At 43.4% G+C, this 21664-nt stretch overlaps 3 protein-coding genes across 6 annotated transcripts in view; 1 reads left to right on the top strand and 2 right to left on the bottom strand.

The window, feature by feature from the left end:
* The window catches only part of LOC143989605 (uncharacterized), a 270608-nt gene that overhangs the window by 125883 nt on the left and 123061 nt on the right, over positions 1-21664 (top strand). The gene's annotated exons all lie outside the window — the stretch shown is intronic.
* On the bottom strand, positions 612-7675 carry LOC143989677 (uncharacterized). Of its 2 annotated transcripts, none has more exons than XM_077489942.1 (8): positions 7516-7675; positions 6298-6426; positions 4175-4309; positions 3963-4086; positions 3749-3846; positions 3465-3668; positions 3209-3350; positions 612-2735 (listed from the first exon to the last, which is right to left on the bottom strand). In XM_077489942.1, the coding sequence occupies exons 2-8, from the start codon at positions 6391-6393 to the stop codon at positions 1990-1992; spliced, it is 1545 nt and encodes a 514-aa protein (XP_077346068.1). In that variant the 5' UTR covers positions 6394-6426; positions 7516-7675; the 3' UTR covers positions 612-1989. The 2 variants fall into 2 exon arrangements, with proteins under 2 accessions (XP_077346068.1, XP_077346067.1); XM_077489941.1 differs by having other exon boundaries at positions 617-2738; positions 7516-7644.
* The window catches only part of LOC143989549 (uncharacterized), a 157571-nt gene continuing 153554 nt past the window's right edge, over positions 17648-21664 (bottom strand). Inside the window, exon 8 of one of the 2 annotated variants that reach the window (XM_077489724.1) lies at positions 17648-20111. In XM_077489724.1, coding sequence (XP_077345850.1) covers positions 18454-20111 — 1658 coding nt within the window. In that variant the 3' untranslated portion in view covers positions 17648-18453. The remainder of the gene's footprint in view (positions 20112-21664) is intronic. The other variant, XM_077489725.1, reaches the window with a different exon arrangement.

Genomic DNA, 21664 nt, shown 5'->3' with positions numbered 1-21664 from the left:
GCTCAGCCCTCCGGTCTGAAAAAGAGGGGGGGGATATGTAGACATGTCACTGGAGAAGTGGTTGAGGGGGTGTACATCTCACCTAGGTTGCTACACAGTGTGAGATGGTAAGTCCAGGATGGATCAGTTTCTCAACAGCAATATGCTGCTGAGTGGTTATTTAATCTTGCCGGGCCTGGGTTTATATGGAATGGCAGGTAGGTTTGGTAGAGGGACCTGTCATTCCACACCCCCCATCCCTCGTTCCAGTTCTGGGTTTTGGATCAGGTGAGCTTTGATCCTAATTAGCCTGGGAAGGTAAAGGCTCTGCGGGCCTGCAGGTGGTTGCTCTCAGCCAGGGAAACGAACAGTCTGTGTGTTTGAGGAAGCTGCAAGCACAGCCAGTGCTGGAGCTAAAATCCACCCTGCGATATCCAGGCGAAAGACGCTGTGTTTGTAAGTGTCAGATAGGTGAGAAGAACCTGTTAGTAAGCGCCCAGCCGGGCTAGGTTGTTTTGTTTTTGTTATTATTTTGTGCCTGTTATACACAAGAAGCACGGTGTTGCTGTATACTTTGTTTGTTGGACTGTTTGTACCACGAATAAACGCCAAGTTCTACTTTATAAAGTCCAAGTCTGCTGTGAACTGTGTCCAAACACACCCTACCCCGGGAAGATCCCTTACACCTTCAATAAACTCTATTTAAAAAAAAAAATTGCCAGATCATTATTTAAATGTTTGGGGTTAATTTTCTAGCAAAAAATACAAATTTAAACTTGTAAACAAAAAGATTCAGAAAAGGCCAGGTCAGCAAGTGGTTAACCTGTTCTGTTTGCAGGTTTATTTGTTGAATTATCTTGCAGATTTGCTGGCTCTTATTTGCTAAAATAGCTGCTCTTTTTAGGGTGAACACTAAGCCCCGGTTCACACTGCCGTGACTTGAGAGCACTGGAATATATTGGTCTAGAAACTCCTATACAAGAGCATGGTGGATAGATAAAGGCTATCTAGAGCACATATATATTGAACTGTATTGTTTAAAGTAAAGGACTGTTTTTTCATTCTTTTTTTTAATATTTTTTAGATACACCATTGTATGATTCTATTTTTTTATCACATTTTTCTAATTTCTTTTAAAAAAAAATGTTTGAAACATAAATGTTCACTTTCTCATATTCACAGCATTTGGTACTAAGTGAATGCATATGTTGGTCACATTTAAATCACGGGTGCACGTGTAGAGGAATAGCGCCTACCTTGAATGTTTGATTATAATCCTTTGACAGTGGTGCTGACCTTTCCAGTCATAGTCATTTGTATGGGTAGCACGTTTAAAGGAATGAGCTATATGTATAGTAATAGCTCGAATGAATGACTTCCAGGTCGAGAATCTGCGGGATTTAATCTGATAGTCTGAAGTCACTGTTGGAAGTGTGGAGATCTCAGGGTGGCTTTCACCAGCTGAGTCTGGATCTACTAGCACAATTGTGCCACTATGTGGATCGATAGTGGCACAATCTGTTCTGTGCTGTACAAGAATGCAGGTCCCGTAAACCATGTTGTGTCCTTAAAGTTTTCTGTGTATGAAGGTAAAAAAAACTTGTGCGCAGCAGCCCTCCCAGTAATTATCCAAGCCACATCGCGATCCAACAATGTGCATGAGAGCCTCCAGGGACTCTCCCTCCTCGTTAGCCAAGACACTGTCAATCTCAGCCAGTGAGCCAATAAAGAAAGAGGGGGCGGGGCCAAGCTGTGGCTCTGTGTGTGAATGTACATGCAGAGCAGCAGCTCGCTCCTGAGTCTGCTTGGGTGCCCCCATGATGTACAGGAAGGCAGGACTTTAGTGAGACACTGTCAATCTCAGCCAGTGAGCCAATAAAGAGAGAGGGGGTGGGGCCAAGCTGTGGCTCTGTGTGTGAATGTACATGCAGAGCAGCGGCTCGCTCCTGAGCCTGCTTGGGTGCCCCCATGATGTACAGGAAGGCAGGACTTCAGTGAGTAACAATTCACTCACTCAGAACAGGAAAGTGGCTTCTCCCCTGTGTGAGATCTCTGGTGTCTGAAAAGATGGAACTTCTGTGAAAAACATTTCCCGCACTCAGGACATGAAAGTAGCTTCTCCCCCGTGTGACATCTCTGATGTCTGTAAAGATTGGACTTGTGTGAAAAACATTTCCTGCACTCAGGACAGAAATACGGCTTCTCTCCAGTGTGAGATCTCTGATGTGTGTAAAGATGGGACTTCTGTGAAAAACATTTCCTGCACACAGAACAGGAATACGGCTTCTCCCCCGTGTGAGATCTCTGATGTTTGTAAAGACTGGATATCTGTGAAAAACATTTTCCACACTCAGGACAGGAATATGGCTTTTCACCAGTGTGACATCTCAGATGTTTGATAAGTTCTGATTTTTGTGAAAAACATTTCCCGCATTCAGGGCATGAATACGGCTTCTCTCCTGTGTGAGATCTTATATGCAGATTAAGACGGGATATAAAAGGGAAACACTTCCCACACTCAGTACAGGAAAACCTCTTATCTGTTGGAAGGCCGGCACCGTCCCTCACAGTCACAGTCTGAGGTTCCTCAGGATAAGAGGAATACGATGGTCCATCTACACTGTGTGGTGCCAGATGGACATTTGAGGTAGTCGGGTTTTCTCCTGGACTATACTGTGTGATGTCCTCATCTTCTACTTTACAGTCTGGAGACAAAGTGAGACAATCCTCTGAGGTTTTCCTCATCTCCCGTCCATCTACTAAAATAGAAATAAAAAGATTATTACTAGACATGAGCAGATTGGTTCCCACAGCAGAAGTGTAAATGTTTACATGAGACAAGTTGCAGAGGTCCCACACCGCTGCCTCCCATCTCCTGAGACTGCACTCAGCGACCCTGGGAGAATTGCAGACAGAGATCTTGCTTGACCCCGGCATGGAGCAAAAGACCCAAAGCACATACCTGAGACGCCTAGGTCAAGTTACTCCTATCATGGAATAAACATTTTCTGCCACCTAAATCCCAGAATCTCCATAAATCCAGTCTAGATACATAAATTGTGTCTGCAGCACTGACAAGGAAGATTATCCAAGAGAAATATAGGATGGGGAACACAGCTCAGGAAAGTGACCAGGGGATTACAGGCTGATATCACCCAGTCCTTGCCCTACTCTGGACCAATCAGTGAGCAGTATGGGTGGAGGAATGTATTTAGTGTTAATGACCCACCTGTGCTGATCTCTGTAGGAGTGTCCTCCTCTATAAATGTCGCCGTTATTCCATCCTCCTCCATAGACTGCTGATCATCCCTCACATACCTCTCTTCTTCTTCTGATTTAACCTCAACTTTTATATTTATCAGATTTTCACCCTAAACCAAGAAAATAATAGAAGCGGTCGTCTGTAAAACATAAGCTTCACCATTGTGACATCACAAAAAATTAACACATCACTTCAACAAGTTCATGTTCTAGATGCCACCAACCTTGTAATGATGAGGGATGGTGTGACCTTCCTGTGTGGAATCCCGGGAATACAGAGGACAGGGACATCTCTCTGGTGGGTTCCTGGTATTAGGTGGCTCCATCATATTCTTGTGTTCTTCTGAAAACTCTACCATGACTCCATACTCCTCAGCCTCCTCGTTATACTCTTCTTTAACAATGATATCATCCCCAAAGTTTCTATTCTGAAAGATATAATGAAACATTAATTGTAAAAAACGTGCTGTGTATAAATCAGAAGTACCAATAATTGGCATTCATCTACCTGATGATGTTTTGCATAGTTGTGATCTTCCTGTGTGGAATCCTGGGAATACAGAGGACGGGGACATCTCTCTGGTGGGTTCCCATTACTGGATCCATCTGTAGGAAACACACACACTGACTGAATACATTGTTTCTATGTGTTTATCAGATGATGGGGGATCTAGGTGGAGCCTCCGTACTGCTCTCTCCTTTACAATAAAGTCTCCTCTTACCCGGTGATGTGAGGGGCGGCTGATTGTCCATCATGACGTCCTTGTAGAGATCCTTGTGTCCTTCTAAATACTCCCACTCCTCCATGGAGAAATAGACAGTGACATCCTGACACCTTATAGGAACCTGACACACACAATGATACAGTCACCATCCAGACACATCCCTTGTCTGTTACTGGATAATGTCCCAGAATTCCCAGAATCCTCCTCACCTCTCCTGTCAGCAGCTCCATCATCTTCTTGGTGACTTCTAGAATCTTCTGCATGTTGTGTCTCTCAGGGTTTAGGGAGTCACATGGAGGCACTGTGATGGTCATATGATCACCTGACTTCACAAGAGGAAATCTCTGTATTGAGGAATCAATAGGTATATAATGTTAGAATCCCAGAATTCTCCTCACCTCTCCGGTCAGGTCTGTGTTTTATTAATAGAGATAAGAGTGATGTCATGTGACCTCCCAGAATCCTCCTCACCTCTCCGGTCAGGTCTGTGTTTTATTAATAGAGATAAGAGTGATGTCATGTGACCTCCCAGAATCCTCCTCACCTCTCCGGTCAGGTCTGTGCTTTATTACTAGAGATTATAGTGATGTCATGTGACCTCCCAGAATCCCCAGAACATAATGAGCAAATATGGGGATTTGGTCAAGCCATATAGTGCTTAAGCCCACTATTGCGTTAAAGTAGCCCATTATCAGTGGGTCCTACACTAACCATAGAATGAAAGATCCCACTTCTCAAACATGAGAGAAATACACTCCTCTTTATGGGAGAGATAAAAGGACTCCTCCTATAACTCAAGTGGACACTGATTAGAAGTAACGGTGAGGGATGATGGGGTGCTCCATCCTAAGGGGTTTGGTCAGGACCCATATAACAGACAAACATTTACCTAAGGGCACACCTTCACTATGCATTACATTAAAGATGGTGCTTTTATAAAACAGAACAACATAGTTGAGAAGTGGGACCTTTCTTTCTATGGTTAGTGTAGGTCCCACAGATTATGAGGTAGTTCGACACAGTAGTAGGCTTAAGCACTATATGGACATATGGTGTGACCAAATCCCCATATTTGCCTATTATGTTCAGGTGCTTTAACCACTTCAGCCCCGGAACGGATTGGCCCCCTTAATGACCAGAGCATTTTTTGCGATTCGGCACTGCGTTGCTTTAACTGACAATTGCGGTACAGTTGCAGTGTCATGCAACGTGTCACCCAAACAAAATTTACGCCCTTTTTTTTCCACAAATAGAGCTTTCCTTTGGTGGTATTTGATCACCCCTGCGGTTTATATTTTTTGCGCTATAAACAAAAAAAGACCGAAATTTTGAAAAAAAAAAAATCGGATTTATTGATCAGTTCAGGCTGATATATATTCTTCTACATATTTTTGGTAAACCAAAAATTGCAATAGGCGTATATCGATTGGTCTGTGCAAAAGTTATCGCATCTACAAACTATGGGAAAGATTTAGGGACTTTTATTATTTTTTATTGTTTTTACTGGTAATGGTGGTGATCTGTGTTTTTTAGCGGGAATGTGACATTGCAGAGGACAAAGCCGAGCCCCAAATGACACTTATTGGGGACCAGTGACATTGTTACACTCATCAGTGCTATAAAAATGCACTGATCAAGGTTAACACTAGGGGGCGATCAATGGGTTAAATGAGTTCCTTGGGTGTGTTCTAACTGTAGGGGGGATGGAATTACTGAAACATGACAGAGATCCCTGACAGGACACTAGGTATGAACAGGGAAATGCCTTGTTTACATAGGCAGTTCCCCGTTCTGCCTCTCCTTGCCACGATCGTGGGCCACCGGCAGACATTGTGTACGCGGGACCCACAAGCACGTGGTGCACCCACTATCCTGCTTTTACGGACTGATGTACAGGTTTGTCAGTTTGCACAGGAGAGCCGACCTGCCACAGTATATTTGTGTGAGCCAGTTGGCGAGTGGTTGAATAGCCTTGTAGGATTTTATGACATTTTTGTATGTGTGCGTTGTAATATTTTATTCTGTTTGTATGGTCTTATAGCAGCACCATCTTTAATGTAATGCATAGTTAGGGTGTGCCCCCCAAGTATTTGTCTCCCAGAATCCCCCCCACCTCTCCGGTCAGGTCTGTGTTTTATTATTACAGATAAGAATGATGTCATGTGACCTCTCAGAATCCTCCTCACCTCTCCGGTCAGGTCTGTGTTTTATTAATAGAGATAAGAGTGATGTCATGTGACCTCCCAGAATCCTCCTCACCTCTCCGGTCAGGTCTGTGTTTTATTAATAGAGATAAGAGTGATGTCATGTGACCTCCCAGAATCCTCCTCACCTCTCCGGTCAGCAGGTAGATGATCTCCAGGGTGAGGTTTAGTATCTTCTCAGTCATGTGACTCCGGTCCTCCTCCATCCTCATTGGTGCCGTCATTTGATCTATACAGGTCTCCTTGTAGACGGATTACTTTGATAAATAAAAGTAAGAATTATTTGGATGGTATTGGCCACACAATAATAGGATGTGGATGTGAGGGGGGATAGGAGGGATGATGTACATTTAAGAAAGAAACTATTGTCCCCCATGCGAACACATTTAGTCTGGACTGTGTAGTATTTGTTACATCTTGGAGGACCGGGGACCCTCTTGGCCTACCGGATCAGATATTCCTTTATCTCTGTTGGGTTTGTTTTCTTTCTGGACTGGTTTGCAGCTGAAACAGAACTCCTCTAAGAACAAGTGCTCACCAACGAGTGAAGGAATGTCCTTCTTCATCTTACTTGATATTCCAGAACAAATCACGTCACCACTGGGACAATAAAATGGCTAAGTTTGCCAGTTCTGTAAGGTCTGAAAAATAAGTACAGGTGCGGTGGGAGGGCCATCATAGACCCCCCTCTGTCCCTCGGAGACCCCTGAACCCACCAGACCCCTATTTCCTCAGAGCCCTGCAGCCTGACTACCCCCTCAAGGGTCCCAGAGTCCCTCAGCTACATTACCCCTTCAGAGGCCCCTAAAATCTTTCAGCTTTACTAAACCCTCACAGCCCCTCAGCTTCTCTACTACCCTCGGGACCTTCAGTATTTTCCTCCCTCTGACACCAATGATGGAACATATTCTCCATAGCAGGCTGGGGAATGTTTTCTTCCTCCTGACCAGCAATGTAAGGGGCTCTATGCTTCATACTCCTGACCCCTGCACTCCATCATTGTGTTGGGTGCATACTGTAATAATTGCCCATTGGCTGCCTGTGTAGTGTAATAATTGCCCTTTGTAGGCCATGTATGGTCAGGATGGTCATTGTCTTGTCTGTTTATTGTCAGTGCTGTTTGTTTAGAGGAACATATTACTAGAATTTATCTCCAAAATGAAGAGAATGTTCCGGCCCCGTAAGTGGGGAAATGTTCCGCCCCTGAAGGGGTTAATCTAGGTTTCCACACTATATATGTGTGTATCATCATCTGCTGGAGATAAAAGACATCACAGTGACTATGGAGGAAGAGGACGGACATGACGGGGGTTACTGGGTGTAAATAGAAAATAAGATTTTATTACCTCCTCTACTGCCTCTTCCAGCAATGTCTCCTCTCTACTTCCTCCCGACTCGCCTCTCACCCGGAACTTCCTGTCTGTATTTCACATCACTTCCTGTCTTCCATAGAGACTTCCGGTCTGGGTAGAAGTGAGATCACCATCTTGTGGAGCTCAGAGGAACTGCAGCCTGAGAACCATCTCGTAGTGTGAATCCGGCCTTGTAGTGTGTGTGTGTGTGTGTGTGTGTGTGTGTGTGTGTGTGTGTGTGTGTGTGTGTGTGTGTGTGTGTGTGTGTGTGTGTGTGTGTGTGTGTGTGTGTGTGTGTGTGTGTGTGTGTGTGTGTGTGTGTGTGTACGTACTGTACACCGATCAGCCATAACATTATGACCACTGACAGGTGAAGTGAATAACATTACAATGGCATCTGGAAGTGGGTGGGTTATATTACATACCTCCCAACTTTCTGAGATGAGAATAAGGGACACCTATTAGCAAAAGTAAGTAGGTGTAGGACACACACCCCTGTCACGCCCTCTTAACCACTTCAGCCTCCGAAGAATTTACCCCCTTCCCGACCAGAGCACTTTTTGCGGCACTGTGTCGCTTTAACTGACAATTGCGCGGTCGTGCAACATGTCTCCCAAACAAAATTGATGTCCTTTTTTCCCCATAAATAGAGCTTTCTTTTGGCGGTATTTGATTACCCCTGCGTTTTTTATTTTTTCTACTATAAACAAAAAAAGAGCGACAATTTTGAAAATAACGCATTATTTTTTACTTTTTGCTATAATAAATATCCCCCAAAAATATATAAAAAACATTTTTTTTCCTCGGTTTAGGCCGATAGTTTTATGGTATTTTTGTTAATATTTTTTTTTCTTTTTAAATGTCGGCGATCAGCAATTTTTATCGTGACTGCGACATTATGGCGGAACACATCGGACATTTTTGGGACCATTGTCATTTATACAGCAATCAGTGCTATACAAATGCATTGATTACTGTGTAAATGACACTGGCAGTGAAGGGGTCAACCACTAGGTGGCAATGTAGGGGTTAAGTGTGTCATAGGGGCGTGTTTCTAACTGTGGGGGGGCATGGCTGTGTATGGCACGTCACCGATCACAGGGAGCAGAGGTCAGTGACAGTCACTACGCAGAACTGGGAGATGCTTGTTTACATTAGCATCTCCCCATTCTTCCTCCAGGTGAGTTGATCGATGGTATCCCCACGGCGATCGAGTCCGCGGGACCCGTGACCCGACTCACGGAGCTTGCCGTGGGCGCCGCTGGCCGCCTCTTAAAGGGCAACGCATAGGTACATGATTCTGCCTGTACGAGCCCTTCTGCCGACGTATATCGGTGTGAGGCGGTTGGCAAGTGGTTAAAGGCAAATTATAAAAAAAATTATTTATTAGTTAAAACCACAAGTGCTTTTTTTTTACTGCTATTATTCCTTTATACAGTAAAACCTTGGATTGAGAGTAACTTGGTCTGAAAACGTTTTGCAAGACAAGCTAATTTTTTTGACTTGATAAACGAGCGATGTATTGATATATAAGTAGCATCACAACGCAGTATAAAAGAGAAGAGAGGTGCCTCTAAGTGTAGCAATATGGTTACATTTAATGAAGGTACAACATTTAGCAACTCACATGGTTGATGATTAAAAAAGTCACATCTAAGTATGCAGACATCCGGGGTAAAGCTGTCCACATAGACCATCCTCCTCACCACCATTGACGTTATCCCTTCCACGCTGCTCTCCACAAGCAGTTCAAGCCTCGTTTTCAGATCGCTCTACTGCAGGGTAGTCTTCCCGGTCACGATTGCAGACTGGCAGTGGTGAGAGCCAGAGGTGAGGAGGACGGTCTACGTGGACAGCTTTACCCCGGATGCCTGCATACTTAGATGCGCCTCTTTTCATCATCAACCATGTGAGTTGCTAAATGTTGTACCTTCATTAAATGTAACCATATCGCTACACTTAGAGGCGCCTCTCTTCTCTTTTATACTCTGTAGCTCCTTCTGGATTTTGCTTCTAATCCCCTTGTGGAAGCTTCCATTTGTGGTTGGACATTTTATGGTTATACAACCTGGTCACATTGCTACAATCTTTTTTTATGTGGACTATAAACTGAAGGATTTATGAATAAATGGTTGTGGAACGAATCATCTGAGTTTCCATTATTTCTTATGGGGAAATTCGCTTTAACCCTTTCACTGCCAGATTCGGAAGCCGTACGGACCTACAGAACTGTCTGCAGGTGGCCAAGTTTGTACGCCGTTTGGACCTACATTCCTCCTCTGTTATAAACTCATGGTCACTTCAGTGACCATAAATTTATATCAGAAATGTTCGGCAGACTCTGCTGAACATAACAATAACCGATTAGTGGCTAGGAAGAAATAGAACGCTGGATAGCCGCTCTACAAAAAAAGTTCACCTTTATTAAAAAATGTGTATCAAGGCATCATAGGGCAATACAGACTAACTGCACAGCTGTTGACGCGTTTCACACCAGATATGGTGCTTAGTCATAGCTATGGCTATAGCCGCTCACTGTATCACTCTGCCCCGCCGCCCGGATCGCCACGTCATTGGATGTGATTGACAGCAGTGCGAGCCAATGGCTGCGCTGCTTTCAATCCATCCACTCCAGCCAATCAACGGCCAGGCTGAGCGGCAAAGAGGATGTCGGAGGCGAGCGCGTGACTTTCGAGGGGTCAGGTAAGTAAAACTGGGGGGCTGGCACTGTGAGATGTTTTTTCACCTTAATGCATAGAATACATTAAGGTGAAAAAATGTTTACCTTTACAACCCCTTTAAAAATCAGTAGCACTTTCTTTTTATTCGACTGGTGCTTTCAGAAAATATATGGTTTGGAGTCTTTCACAAATTCTGAATACTGTAAGAGAAAGATGAAAACGTTTAGATTTTTAGAAAAGCTTGGATATTTACATTTTTTCCGTACATTCGATTTTGACCATTTTGCAAATAAGCGCAATGTAAAAATTTAATTTTTTGTTATTTATTAACTGCATACAGGTTAAGCTTTTATAATTAGTAGGGATTTAGCAGGAAATTTGTAAAATTAGCTGTGTTTTCTTGCAAAAAGGCACAATATAAAAGTTACAAATATTTGTTATTTATTAAATCAATACAGGTTAAGCATTTATATTTAGTAGGCATATTATAAAAATTTGGGTATTTATCTGCTTATTAATGATTTTAGTGGATTTTTAGCAAAAATATTGTTTTGATAAACATTTGCACAAAGATTGTGGGACCTTAAAAATCAGTAGCACCTCTTTTTCTTTTCTACTGGTCATGCTTTCAGAAAATATATGGTTTGGGGGATCGTTTACAAACTCTGAAAGCTAGAAGTGAAAAATAAAAACGCAAAGGAAAAAAATTGCAAAAATGGTCCGGCCACCTCAGTGTACAAAATGTAGCACAGGTCTTGGCAGCGAAAGGGTTAAAAAAAATAAAAACAAAGTACATTTATCGTCCCTCATTTTTTCGTCAATCACGACGCCCATTGACCCGAAAAAATAGGATTTTTTGTACTCACCGTAAAATCCTTTTCTCTGTAATTCACCGAACCGACAAAGCTCCTCTCTAAGCCCTTGTACATACGGTCGGAGATTCCGATGGAATGTGTCCTCCGGTTGCCATTGCCTGGAGTTTGGGGGAAGAAACACTAGTTTCTGAAGCCATGCTGACCCTATCCTGTCTGCCACACGAAGGGGACTTAGAACAGTGACAGTCCCACCCTCCCTGCTGCCACTGACTGAGGGGCTCATTCCTGCCGGACTCACCACCCTGGGGAGATCTGCACTGTCCACAAGTGGTGCCTGTAGTCCCTGAGAGCGCCCAGGTGCAGAGGAAAACAAAACTGAGTTGTGATAACCGCTGGAATGATCGCTAAACGATCAGCAAAAAATACTTAGGCTTCCATAGAATGGCCGCCCAGCATCCAGTACACAGACATGAAACACAGAGAAAATGGCTGTGAGAGCACATGAGCCATGCTGCTGCCAGAGAACACTGAAAACGTGGTCAGGCTCCCAGAAAATAGCCGCCGGTACATTAATAGGAATCACATAGGAAATGGCCGCTGAAGTCCAGACAGTCAGCCTGCTCTGCCCACACCTAAAATGGCCGCCAAGCATCGCCATGAGGTAGAAATAAAAAAAAACCCTGCAAAGCCACAGCCCTGCACCATTCACAGCAGACCCTCACAGGCACCTTCCAGGGGACAATACACAGGACCCAGGACCACCGCCATCAGCCAGCCCCCCCATATCAGGTGAGAGCCCACGGAGCCCCTGTATAGTCACACATACACCGCTCAGCAGCCACATGCAGCATTCCCCCTGGAGGGGGGAGAGAGGGAAGATAGGGACAAGGGAAAGGGAGGTGTGGAGACCCCTGAATCGACCTCCCAGGGAATGCCCAGCTGCTCAGTCCCACCGAGGCAGGGAGAGCTGTACTTACCAGTCCTGCAGATCTGGAAGACATTCCATTGTAGATCTACTCACTGAACAGTTACAGGGTAGCTGCTGGCCCGGCATACTGTGATCCAGACATCAGTAGCCCGGTCATATGTATGCCCCGGAGCATAAAAGCTCACCGACCACCTCTGGAGCTGAGGTATGTCATGGCCTGCCGAGCCTTAGTTGCGACCTGCACACGCTCGATGGCCGGACTGGGGAGACTACAAGAATAAGTGAACCAGCCTGTCACCCAGCCAGCTGTTGATAGAAGATCACAGGATCATTCATCTTGCCCAAAAAGCGAAGCTTCTTCATTAACAAAACACGGACCTATGGACCCTCAGGATTCCTAGGTCTGTCTCCTTCACTAGGCAAAAAAACCTGATTACTGCAAGGCAGGGTGGAGGGTTGATACCTAGGGGACCGCCCTCTGGGTGGAACTGAAAGTTCTGAGTGTTGTGTTACAACTTTGCCTAGTGTCTCCTAAAGGGAAAGGTATACAACCCAATGGTCTAAGAGAGGAGCTGTGTCGGTCGGTGAATATAAGAGAAATAGAAAAATTGAAAAAAACACTTTGCCTCCTTAGCGGCAACCCACGGCCTGCCCTCTGTTCACTTTGAAAGCGGTTATATAGGCAAGGGGCAGGACTACCTCGTTATGTCACCCGGTGGCACCGCCCCATGTGACGTCAGAAGTGGCGGTGCCACGAGTGACATAACCGGGTGGCTTTAACCCTTGTCTGTATATGAAGTGCCAAGGCGAAGAGACAGCATATGGCTGATAACCTCTTAGGAGGTAAAGTGTTTTTTGCAATTTTTCAGGTAGCAGGCTTTGTGATTAACGATGGATGTACTTTGAGGGACACTTTTTTTCTTTTTTAATATACGATGTGTCAAAACCTATGGTTTTTATTTTGACACTTTTTTGGGGAATGTACCTGATACCCATTCACATGGGGGAGGGCCATGATCTGGGGGCCCACTTATTGAAAAGGGGACCTCCAGATTCCAATAAGCCCCCCCACCCGCAGACCCCAACAACCACAGCCCAGGGTTGTCAGGAAGGGGCCCCTATCTCCATCAACATTGGGGCAGGGTGGTTTGAGGTGGGGGCCAAAGTATCCAACCCCCATGTTGAGGGCATGGGGCCTGGTATGATTACGAAGAGGGGCGCTCACTCGCCCCCCCTTTCCCTGACCTGCCAGGCTGCATGCTCTGATAGGGGTCTGGTATGGATTTTGGGGGGGGGGGGAACCCAACGCCAATTTAAAAGAAAATGGTAATTTTTTTTTTAACATTTTTATATTGCCTGGAAATGCCAGCATTCTTTATCTTTACATTCATCTGTCAGTGGGGAAGCCCACTGACAGATGAAGACTAATGGTTGTCAAGGATGTGGGCGGCCCGCTGCTTAAAAACCAGCTATTTTTTCACACAGAATTTGACTCGGTTGATTGTTTTTCGACTGATCCATTCAGACAATTTGGAATTCGTTAGAAAATGAATAAACTAATTTTAATGGATTTCAACGGAATTCAATACTATTTGTTACTATTTCTTTCAGAGATTCGGATACATCCGAATAATAAAAAGTTCATACAGAGAAAGAAGAGAAACCAGGTCGGGCAGAAATTTGTCAACACACCTCATCCCAAGTTTGGGTATTCAAGTCATACATTCTTTCTTGAGAGAAAGAGGACCATCCTCTGAAGCGTATGATGGGTTTGTGCTCCAACTTCTGGAGTTTATCCTCACTCATAACATTTTCATGTTTGATCGTTCCCACTACCTCCAGGTACAGGGTGTAGCAATGGGCACCAAATGTGCCCCTTCCTATGCCAATCTGTACCTGGGGGGGTGGGAACGACAAATTTTTTCTAGTGACCATCTCCAGGATTTGAGTCAGTTCATCCTGGGTTGGCATCGCTATATCGATGATATCCTGATCCTTTGGACAGGTACCGTGACGACTTACATGAGTTTTTTGATTGTTTAGCTAACAATCAATTCAATTTGAAGTTTACAATGGAGTATAGCCAGACTCACGTCAATTTCCTTGACTTATGTATCAAATTAGACAATAGAGGTGTAATCAATTTATCTCTCTATCGCAAACCTTCAGCAGGCAATACCATTTTGCACGCCGCAAGTGCACATCCCAGATCACTATTAAATAGTATCCCTTACAGCCAATATTTACGTCTTCGCCAAAACTGCACTCAAGACCAGGATTTTCAAGTAGCTGCAAAAGATCTGTCCACTAGACTAAATCAGCGGGGCTACAGCAAATCATTACTTAAACGCACTTATAATAAAGTGATTAAACTAAATCGAAACGACCTAATTTACCCTAAACCAAAATCCATTTCGAATCCACCTTTACGTATCATTACTCAGTATTCCCGGCAACACAATCAGATGAAGGCAATTCTTATCAAGTACTGGCCTTTACTCTTGGCTGACCAAACAATTCAAAAGTACATCAAACCATACCCTCAACTCACATATCGTAGGTCACAGTCTATGAAAGATCGACTAGTTACAAGTCACTTTGATATGCGACAACCTACCAAATTAAATCGCACTGGCACATACCCGTGTGGCCACTGCGACGTTTGTCGTTTTATCTCTAAGTCACCACACACCACATTACCTGATGGGTCTCTTCACACCATCAGATACAATGTAACATGCAAAACTGTAGGAATAGTCTACTTCGCAAGTTGTTCCTGCGGATGTTTTTATATCGGCAAAACTAAGCGCCCGTTTTTTAAACGGATCAGAGACCATATGTTACCATTATTCAAACGATTGTGCACTACAGCACTGAATAGACATATAGGTCTCGTTCATAATTTTGACCCTAATGGTGTGTACTTCTCGGCCCTTGAGCATGAACCCTCCCGTGCTCGAGGGGGTGAAATCGATACCCGCCTTTTGCAACTCGAAACAAAATGGATATACACTTTAGAGGCCACAAGAAACCCGGGTCTATATGAATACATAACTTACAAGCATTTTCTTTAAACTAATTTTGATTTTAAAAAACTAATTTGCATCTAGAAGTATCCATCTATACAATATATAAATGAGCCCTTAACATAATTTGCACTAAGATCTATATTCCATTGAATCTGGAACCAGCTTTTCATAAATTGCTATACGATTTTTGGCCCCCCTCCTCCTCAATTCCCCCCCTTCCTTTTTTTTTTTCTGAGTGTGTTCGTTTGTTTGTTTGTGTGACTGTGTGATTGTATGTTTATATGTCTGTGCGTGTCTACGTTTTTTTTGTTATTTGTGTTTTTCACTTTTTGCACTAATGTTTGATTTATTAAAGACCATTATACAGTACTATATTGGTGTCTAGGATGTCTAAGATCTTTATATGTGCTTCATTATTTATTCTTTTGCCATTCTTGATCATGTTGATATGGTACCCACACTTGTGCTATACTAATGCATGTTACCCAATGATTAATCAACTGTTTCTACTATATCAATAACTGGGTTTTGATCTATACATTTTTTGATTATGATTATATCATTATGATTTCTGTATATATTGTTATTGCATTTATGTGGATTGTGGTCTACAAGTGCAGCCCATTACCCTGTCCGCTGACCTATTTGATTATTATTTATCTATTCTTGGAATATCACTCTTTTCATATTCTCTTTAGTTTCATTAGCCACACATTCCTCTCCTCCTTGAGCCCATCCTCCTGATGGGGACCCTCCTTTGGGAGTGAACCTTTCCTTTTTTCCCCATGACTGGTGCCTGTATGGACGCACGGGTCGGGCTGTGTGGAAGCCCGACCCGCTCAAATGCAGGCTGCCCTGTTCGAGCTACATGTCCCGTTGTGGTTGTTGACTGGCAGCTGTTTGCTGTTTACAGCGAACCTCTTATGCTGCTATTTCCGCGATCTCCGTATATGCCCACGGCGGCGTTCAGGTCTCCATGGTTACGGAGCCGCCGCCGCGGGGTACTATGGGGATTGTAGGCTTCACCACCCGGGACGCATGCGCAGTCCTGCTTTTTCGTCCGCTTTCACTCGGCGTAGGCGATCTGACGCCGAGTGTTTGGGAGATAAAAGGCACACCCACTTTGCAGGTGTGTTGGCCTTGCAGGACACTACAGCTTGGACACTACGAGTTGAAGGTTAGTTTGATGATCAGAGCATGGACTATCCACACTGTCCATTTCTCTCTTCCTACTTTTTGGCCACATTTATTTCTAATTTTTTGGAACCTCCTTTTCTTCCCCTTTTTTTTATATCTGTATCCATAGGATCATTCCGTGCTGGCTGATTGACTTGATTGCTGCAATCTATTGTTAGACTCTTCAATCACAGTATGCTCTAGCATTGAGTCTAGTGGAGCATTGCAATTCCTCCCTTTTGTTAGTCCATGGTAAGCCTTTTTTCTAGCAGCTTATTTGAGTAATTTGAGCATAATGCCATATTTAAAATCATAACCTAACTACCTCTTATAATTATTTTTATTTACCCATAAATTTATTTGTCATTCACATACTAGCCTTATTTAGGGGAATCTTCTCATTAATTACACTTTAGGTCTGTACATCCGTATCGCATCCTATTTTGGACTCGTTTATCCGCAGACTTTTATTCCATATATGAGATACACCAAATACTAATCTGTTCAGGTAGGCTTTTAATGTCCTTTAACTTTAAAACACACCGTTATTTCCTTTCGCACGGTAATCTGACAATGGGAGCCTATTTGGCCCTATGAATTCTAACGATAGTGGGCATTTGTCTGTTCCGTTTATCTCCTGCAGCCATCTTTTGGGGATTTCTCTATTGGTCCGCTCTGCTTGTTTTAAAGGTGTCCCTATCTAATCGTGTTGGCTGGGCTCTTGGTTGGAGATAGGTAGGCATAGTACTCATTATAAGCATAAGCCTTTCTAAGCTTATTGATATTTCTTTGAAATTTATGTGAGCATTCAGGGTCTGGGCTGCACTCTATCTTTAAGACCTAATTCCCAAATTTTGTTGTATTTTATTTACAGTGAATCTCTTTTTGTTTTACAACCATCTTATGTCAATTATTGGCTCCCCTGAAGAAGCCTTTGTTTAGATGAAACATGTTGGGACTCCATCAGAACAGCCAAGAATCTCTCGATTTGAATTAATTGACGAAATGTGGACATTGTATCCCTAATCATTGTATTGGTATTTGTAATTTCAAAAATTTTGACATTGCTTTTATCACTATGTTTAATAAAGCTTTTTTCTAATTTTATACTATATAGTTACTCTGTCCTTGTACTCCCCCACTAAGGGGGGCATTTCCTTTCCTTTTTAAATTGATTCTATAGCACCGCAATAATCCCGCCCGGTTCCTCCTCTTTCTTCAATAAAAAGTTCATCCAAATGTATTCGGACCGAAATGAATTACACATGTCTAGTGGACACAATGGAGTATTTTTCCTGGAAATACTTCAATCAATAAAAGCAGCACAATACCGCATTATGGCCACCAGATGGAGCCAGAGAAATCACTGTATGAAATAAAGTATGCCCAATATTCATCACAGCTGGGCAAATTCGTTCAACCTTTTTTTTTTGTTTTTTGTTTTTAAACTAAAGCGTTTTATGAAAGTTTAGACCACAAAATGTACTGTGAAAGGTAATGAATTTTTATTTTTCTACTGTTATCAATGGCCAACACGGTACAACACTTCATCCATGTCTTTGGTGATCTCTGATCTCCTTATGGACTGTTTCTTAGCCCTTGTATACACGGTCGGACATTCCGACGGAAAATGTCAGATCGGACCTTGTTGTCGGATAATCCGACCGTGTGTGGGCTCCATCGGACTGTTTCCGTTGGAATATCCGATCGACAAAGTTTTAGAGCTGGGCTATAAAATTTTCCGACAACATGATCCGATCGGACTTTGTCCGATCATTTGTAGAGAATTCCGATCGGACAAAGTGCCACACATGCTCAGATCAAATTACAAGACCAAAGCTATTGGCTACTAGCCTGAATGTAGTCCCGTTGTAACGAAATAACGTCATCACGTTACGAACGATCGGATATTCCAACAACTTTGTCCGACCGTGTGTATGCAACACAAGTTTTGGACAAAATCCGACGAATTTTGTTGTCGGAATGTCCGACTGTGTGTACAAGGGATTACATGATGAAGATCAGCCATGGAGTATATCTGAGGTTTATATCAGGGTGTGCTTCTTCCCCACATGAGTGATGAGATGTCCAGCAACATTCATATAGAAGATATTTCCCACATTCAAGGCACTAATACACCTCAAGGGTTGTGTGGGATCCCTGATGTACAGGAAGACAGCACTTCAGTGAGGACCAATTTCCTCACTAAGTAGAGGAACATAGCTTCTCCCCTGTGTGAGATCTCTGATGTTCTGATGTTTGTAACGATTGGACTTATCTAAAAAACATTTCCTGCACCAAGGTCAGAAATATGGTTTCTTACCCGTGTGCGATCTCTGATGTCTATAAAGATTGGACTTATTTGAAAAACATTTCCCACACTCGGGACAGGAATATGGCTTCTCTCCTGTGTGAGATCTCTGATGTTTGTAAAGATCAGACTTCTGTGAAAAACACTTCCCACACTCGGGACAGGAATATGGCTTCTCTCCTGTGTGAGATCTCTGATGTGTGCAAAGAGCGGACTTCTGTGAAAAACATTTCCCACACTCAGGACAGGAATATGGCTTCTCCCCCGTGTGACATCTCCGGTGTGTGTCAAGACCGAACTTGTCGGAAAAACATTTCCCACACTCAGGACAGGAATGCGGCCTCTCCCCCGTGTGCAATCTCTGATGTTTGTAAAGACTGGACTTTTGTGAAAAACATTTCCCGCACTCAGGACAGGAATGTGGCTTCTCCCCCGTGTGCAATCTCTGATGTTTGTAAAGATCAGACGTCTGTGAAAAACATTTCCCACATTCGGAACAGGAATACGGCTTCTCCCCCGTGTGAGATCTCTGATGGTTGTAAAGATGCGACTTTTGTGAAAAACATTTCCCACACTCAGGACAGGAATACGGCTTCTCCCCTGTGTGAGTTTTCTGATGTGTGCAAAGAGCAGACTTACTTGAAAAAGATTTCCCACACTCAGGACAGGAATACGGCTTCTCTCCTGAGTGAGATCTCTGATGTGTGTAAAGACCAAACTTGCCTGAAAAACATTTTCCACACTCAGGACAGGAATATGGCTTATCCCCCGTGTGAGATCTCTGATGTTTGTTAAGATTGGCCTTGTCCGAAAAACATTTTGTGCACTCAGGACAGGAATACGGCTTCTCCCCTGTGTGAGATCTTTGATGTGTGTAAAGATAGGACTTCTGTGAAAAACATTTCCTACACTCAGAACAGGGAAATGGCTTCTCCCCCGTGTGCGATCTCTTATGTGTGTAAAGACTGGACTTATCTGAAAAACATTTCCCGCACTCAGGACAGGAATACGGCTTTTCCCCTGTGTGAGATCTCTGATGTGTGTAAAGATTGGACTTATCTGAAAAACATTTCCCACACTCAGGACAGGAATACGGCTTCTCCCCCGTGTGAGATCGCTGATGTTTGTAAAGACTGTACTTTTGTGAAAAAAAATGTCCACACTCAGGACAGGAATACGGCTTCTCCCCCGTGTGAGATCTCTGATGCTTGTGAAGACTGGACTTTTGTGAAAAACATTTCCCACACTCAGGGCAGGAATACGGCTTCTCGCCTGTGTGAGAGCTCTGGTGTCTGTGAAGATCAGACTTCTGTGAAAAACATTTCCCACACTCAGAGCAGGGATTTAGCTTCTCCCCTGTGTGAGATCTTTTATGAACATTAAGACTGGATTTATAGTGGAAACACTTCCCACACTCAGTACATGAAAACCTCTTCTCTGTTGGAAGGATGGCCCCATCCCTCACAGTCTGAGGTTCCTCAGGATAAGAGGAATACGATGGTCCATCTACACTGTGTGGTGCCGGATGGACATTTGAGGTAGTCGGGTTTTCTCCTGGACTATACTGTGTGATGTCCTCATCTTCTACTTTACAGTCTGGAGACAAAGTGAGACAATCCTCTGAGGTTTTCCTCATCTCCCGTCCATCTACTAAAATAGAAATACAAAGATTATTACTAGACATGAGCTGATTGGTTCCCCTAAACCAGGACTCCGCCCACATCAAGCAGCTTTGTCTCTGAGGATCTTACAATTCCCCCCTCAAGGTAACTAGTAAATGGGTCCTCTGATCTCCTACCAGATCATTTCTTTATTCATGGACCTTAGTCAGAGAGTGAGGAAACAACGAGAACTGACTTTTATAGGAGTGACAGTGATGAGGGGATTATAGGACGAGTGTCCCCTCCCCCTCTATCACTCATTGCCATCTTCCCAACACAAGAAGTCCTGCACTTCCTTATTTACGCCATGATTTAGTCATGAATAAGAGCGGGGCTGAGCCCCACCAGAGGTCAGAGAGTGAGGATGGGGGGAGAACAACCAAGATGAAGACTGGACTGATCCTGAAGACCCCCATCATTGGGTTATTGACTCCTCCCCCATTATCACTTTCTGTTTAAGGTTCCAAAGGTTGAGGATGTTATCACATTATTATCAAAATGTAAAAGTCTGTGCTCCAATCAAAATGTTCCGCTGGTAGAAAATGGGTGTAACAAAAGAGAACACATATTATGTTTATATATAGCAGTGGGTAGAGGGGAGAGAGCAGAAGTTAGGACTATGTAATGTACAACACACTGTATAAGATACTACAGATAGGACTATATAGAATAATAATGATGTCATGTACAACATAGAGTATATAGTGCAGGGGTCAGGAGAATGTAATGAACAGAGCATATAGTGCAGAGGTTGGGTGTATGTAATGTACAATATAAATTATACAGTGTAAGGGTCAGGACTGATAATATTGGTATTCAGTAATCAGTGGTATATTAAATGTTTACATGAGGCAAGTTGCAGAGGTCCCACACCGCTGCCTCCCATCTCCTGAGACTGCACTCAGTGACTTGGGTCTGAGACTATACAGACATATCCCTCCACCCAGCACAGCCAGTAAACAGAAGTAACCATGGGAGAATTGTTCTGTCAGAGATCTTGCTAGACCCAGGCATGGGGAATGAAATCCAAAGCACATTCCCCAGGTGCTTAGGTCTAGTAATGCCTAACATTCGCTGCAAGCTGAATCCCAGAAGCTCCATAAATCCAGTGTAGAGATGGGCCAAATGACCCCCTGTTTGATTTGAAGCAGAACTTTCGAACATTGCAAAAGTTCGGAACCAGATAATGAACCCCTTTGAAGTCTATGGGACCTGAACTGAAAAATTCAAAAGTGCCCATTCTGAAGGCTTATATGCTAGTAATTGGGCATACAATGGTTATGGTTGTTCGGGTACTGCCCTAGGGGACATGCATCAATGAAAATAAATGTTTGTAAAAAAACATAATTTTTAAATGAGCAGGAATTTACTACAGTAATGCTTAAAGTGAAATAAATAAAAATAAAAAAAATCCTTTAAATATAGTGCCGGGGGGGGGAGTCCCCTTAGTCTGAATGTAAAGTGGCACATCTGTACCGTGTATTGAATCTGCTGCAGCAATAATGACATTTATAAAGCCAAAAAAATGACTTTCCCTCATTT

Source organism: Lithobates pipiens, unplaced genomic scaffold (assembly GCF_037356315.1).
Source record: "Lithobates pipiens isolate NorthernLeopardFrog02 unplaced genomic scaffold, aLitPip1_a1.2 Scaffold_18, whole genome shotgun sequence".
Lineage (NCBI taxonomy): Eukaryota > Metazoa > Chordata > Amphibia > Anura > Ranidae > Lithobates > Lithobates pipiens.
Note: the sequence above shows the minus strand (reverse complement) of the source record. Positions and strands in the feature narration are given on the sequence as shown.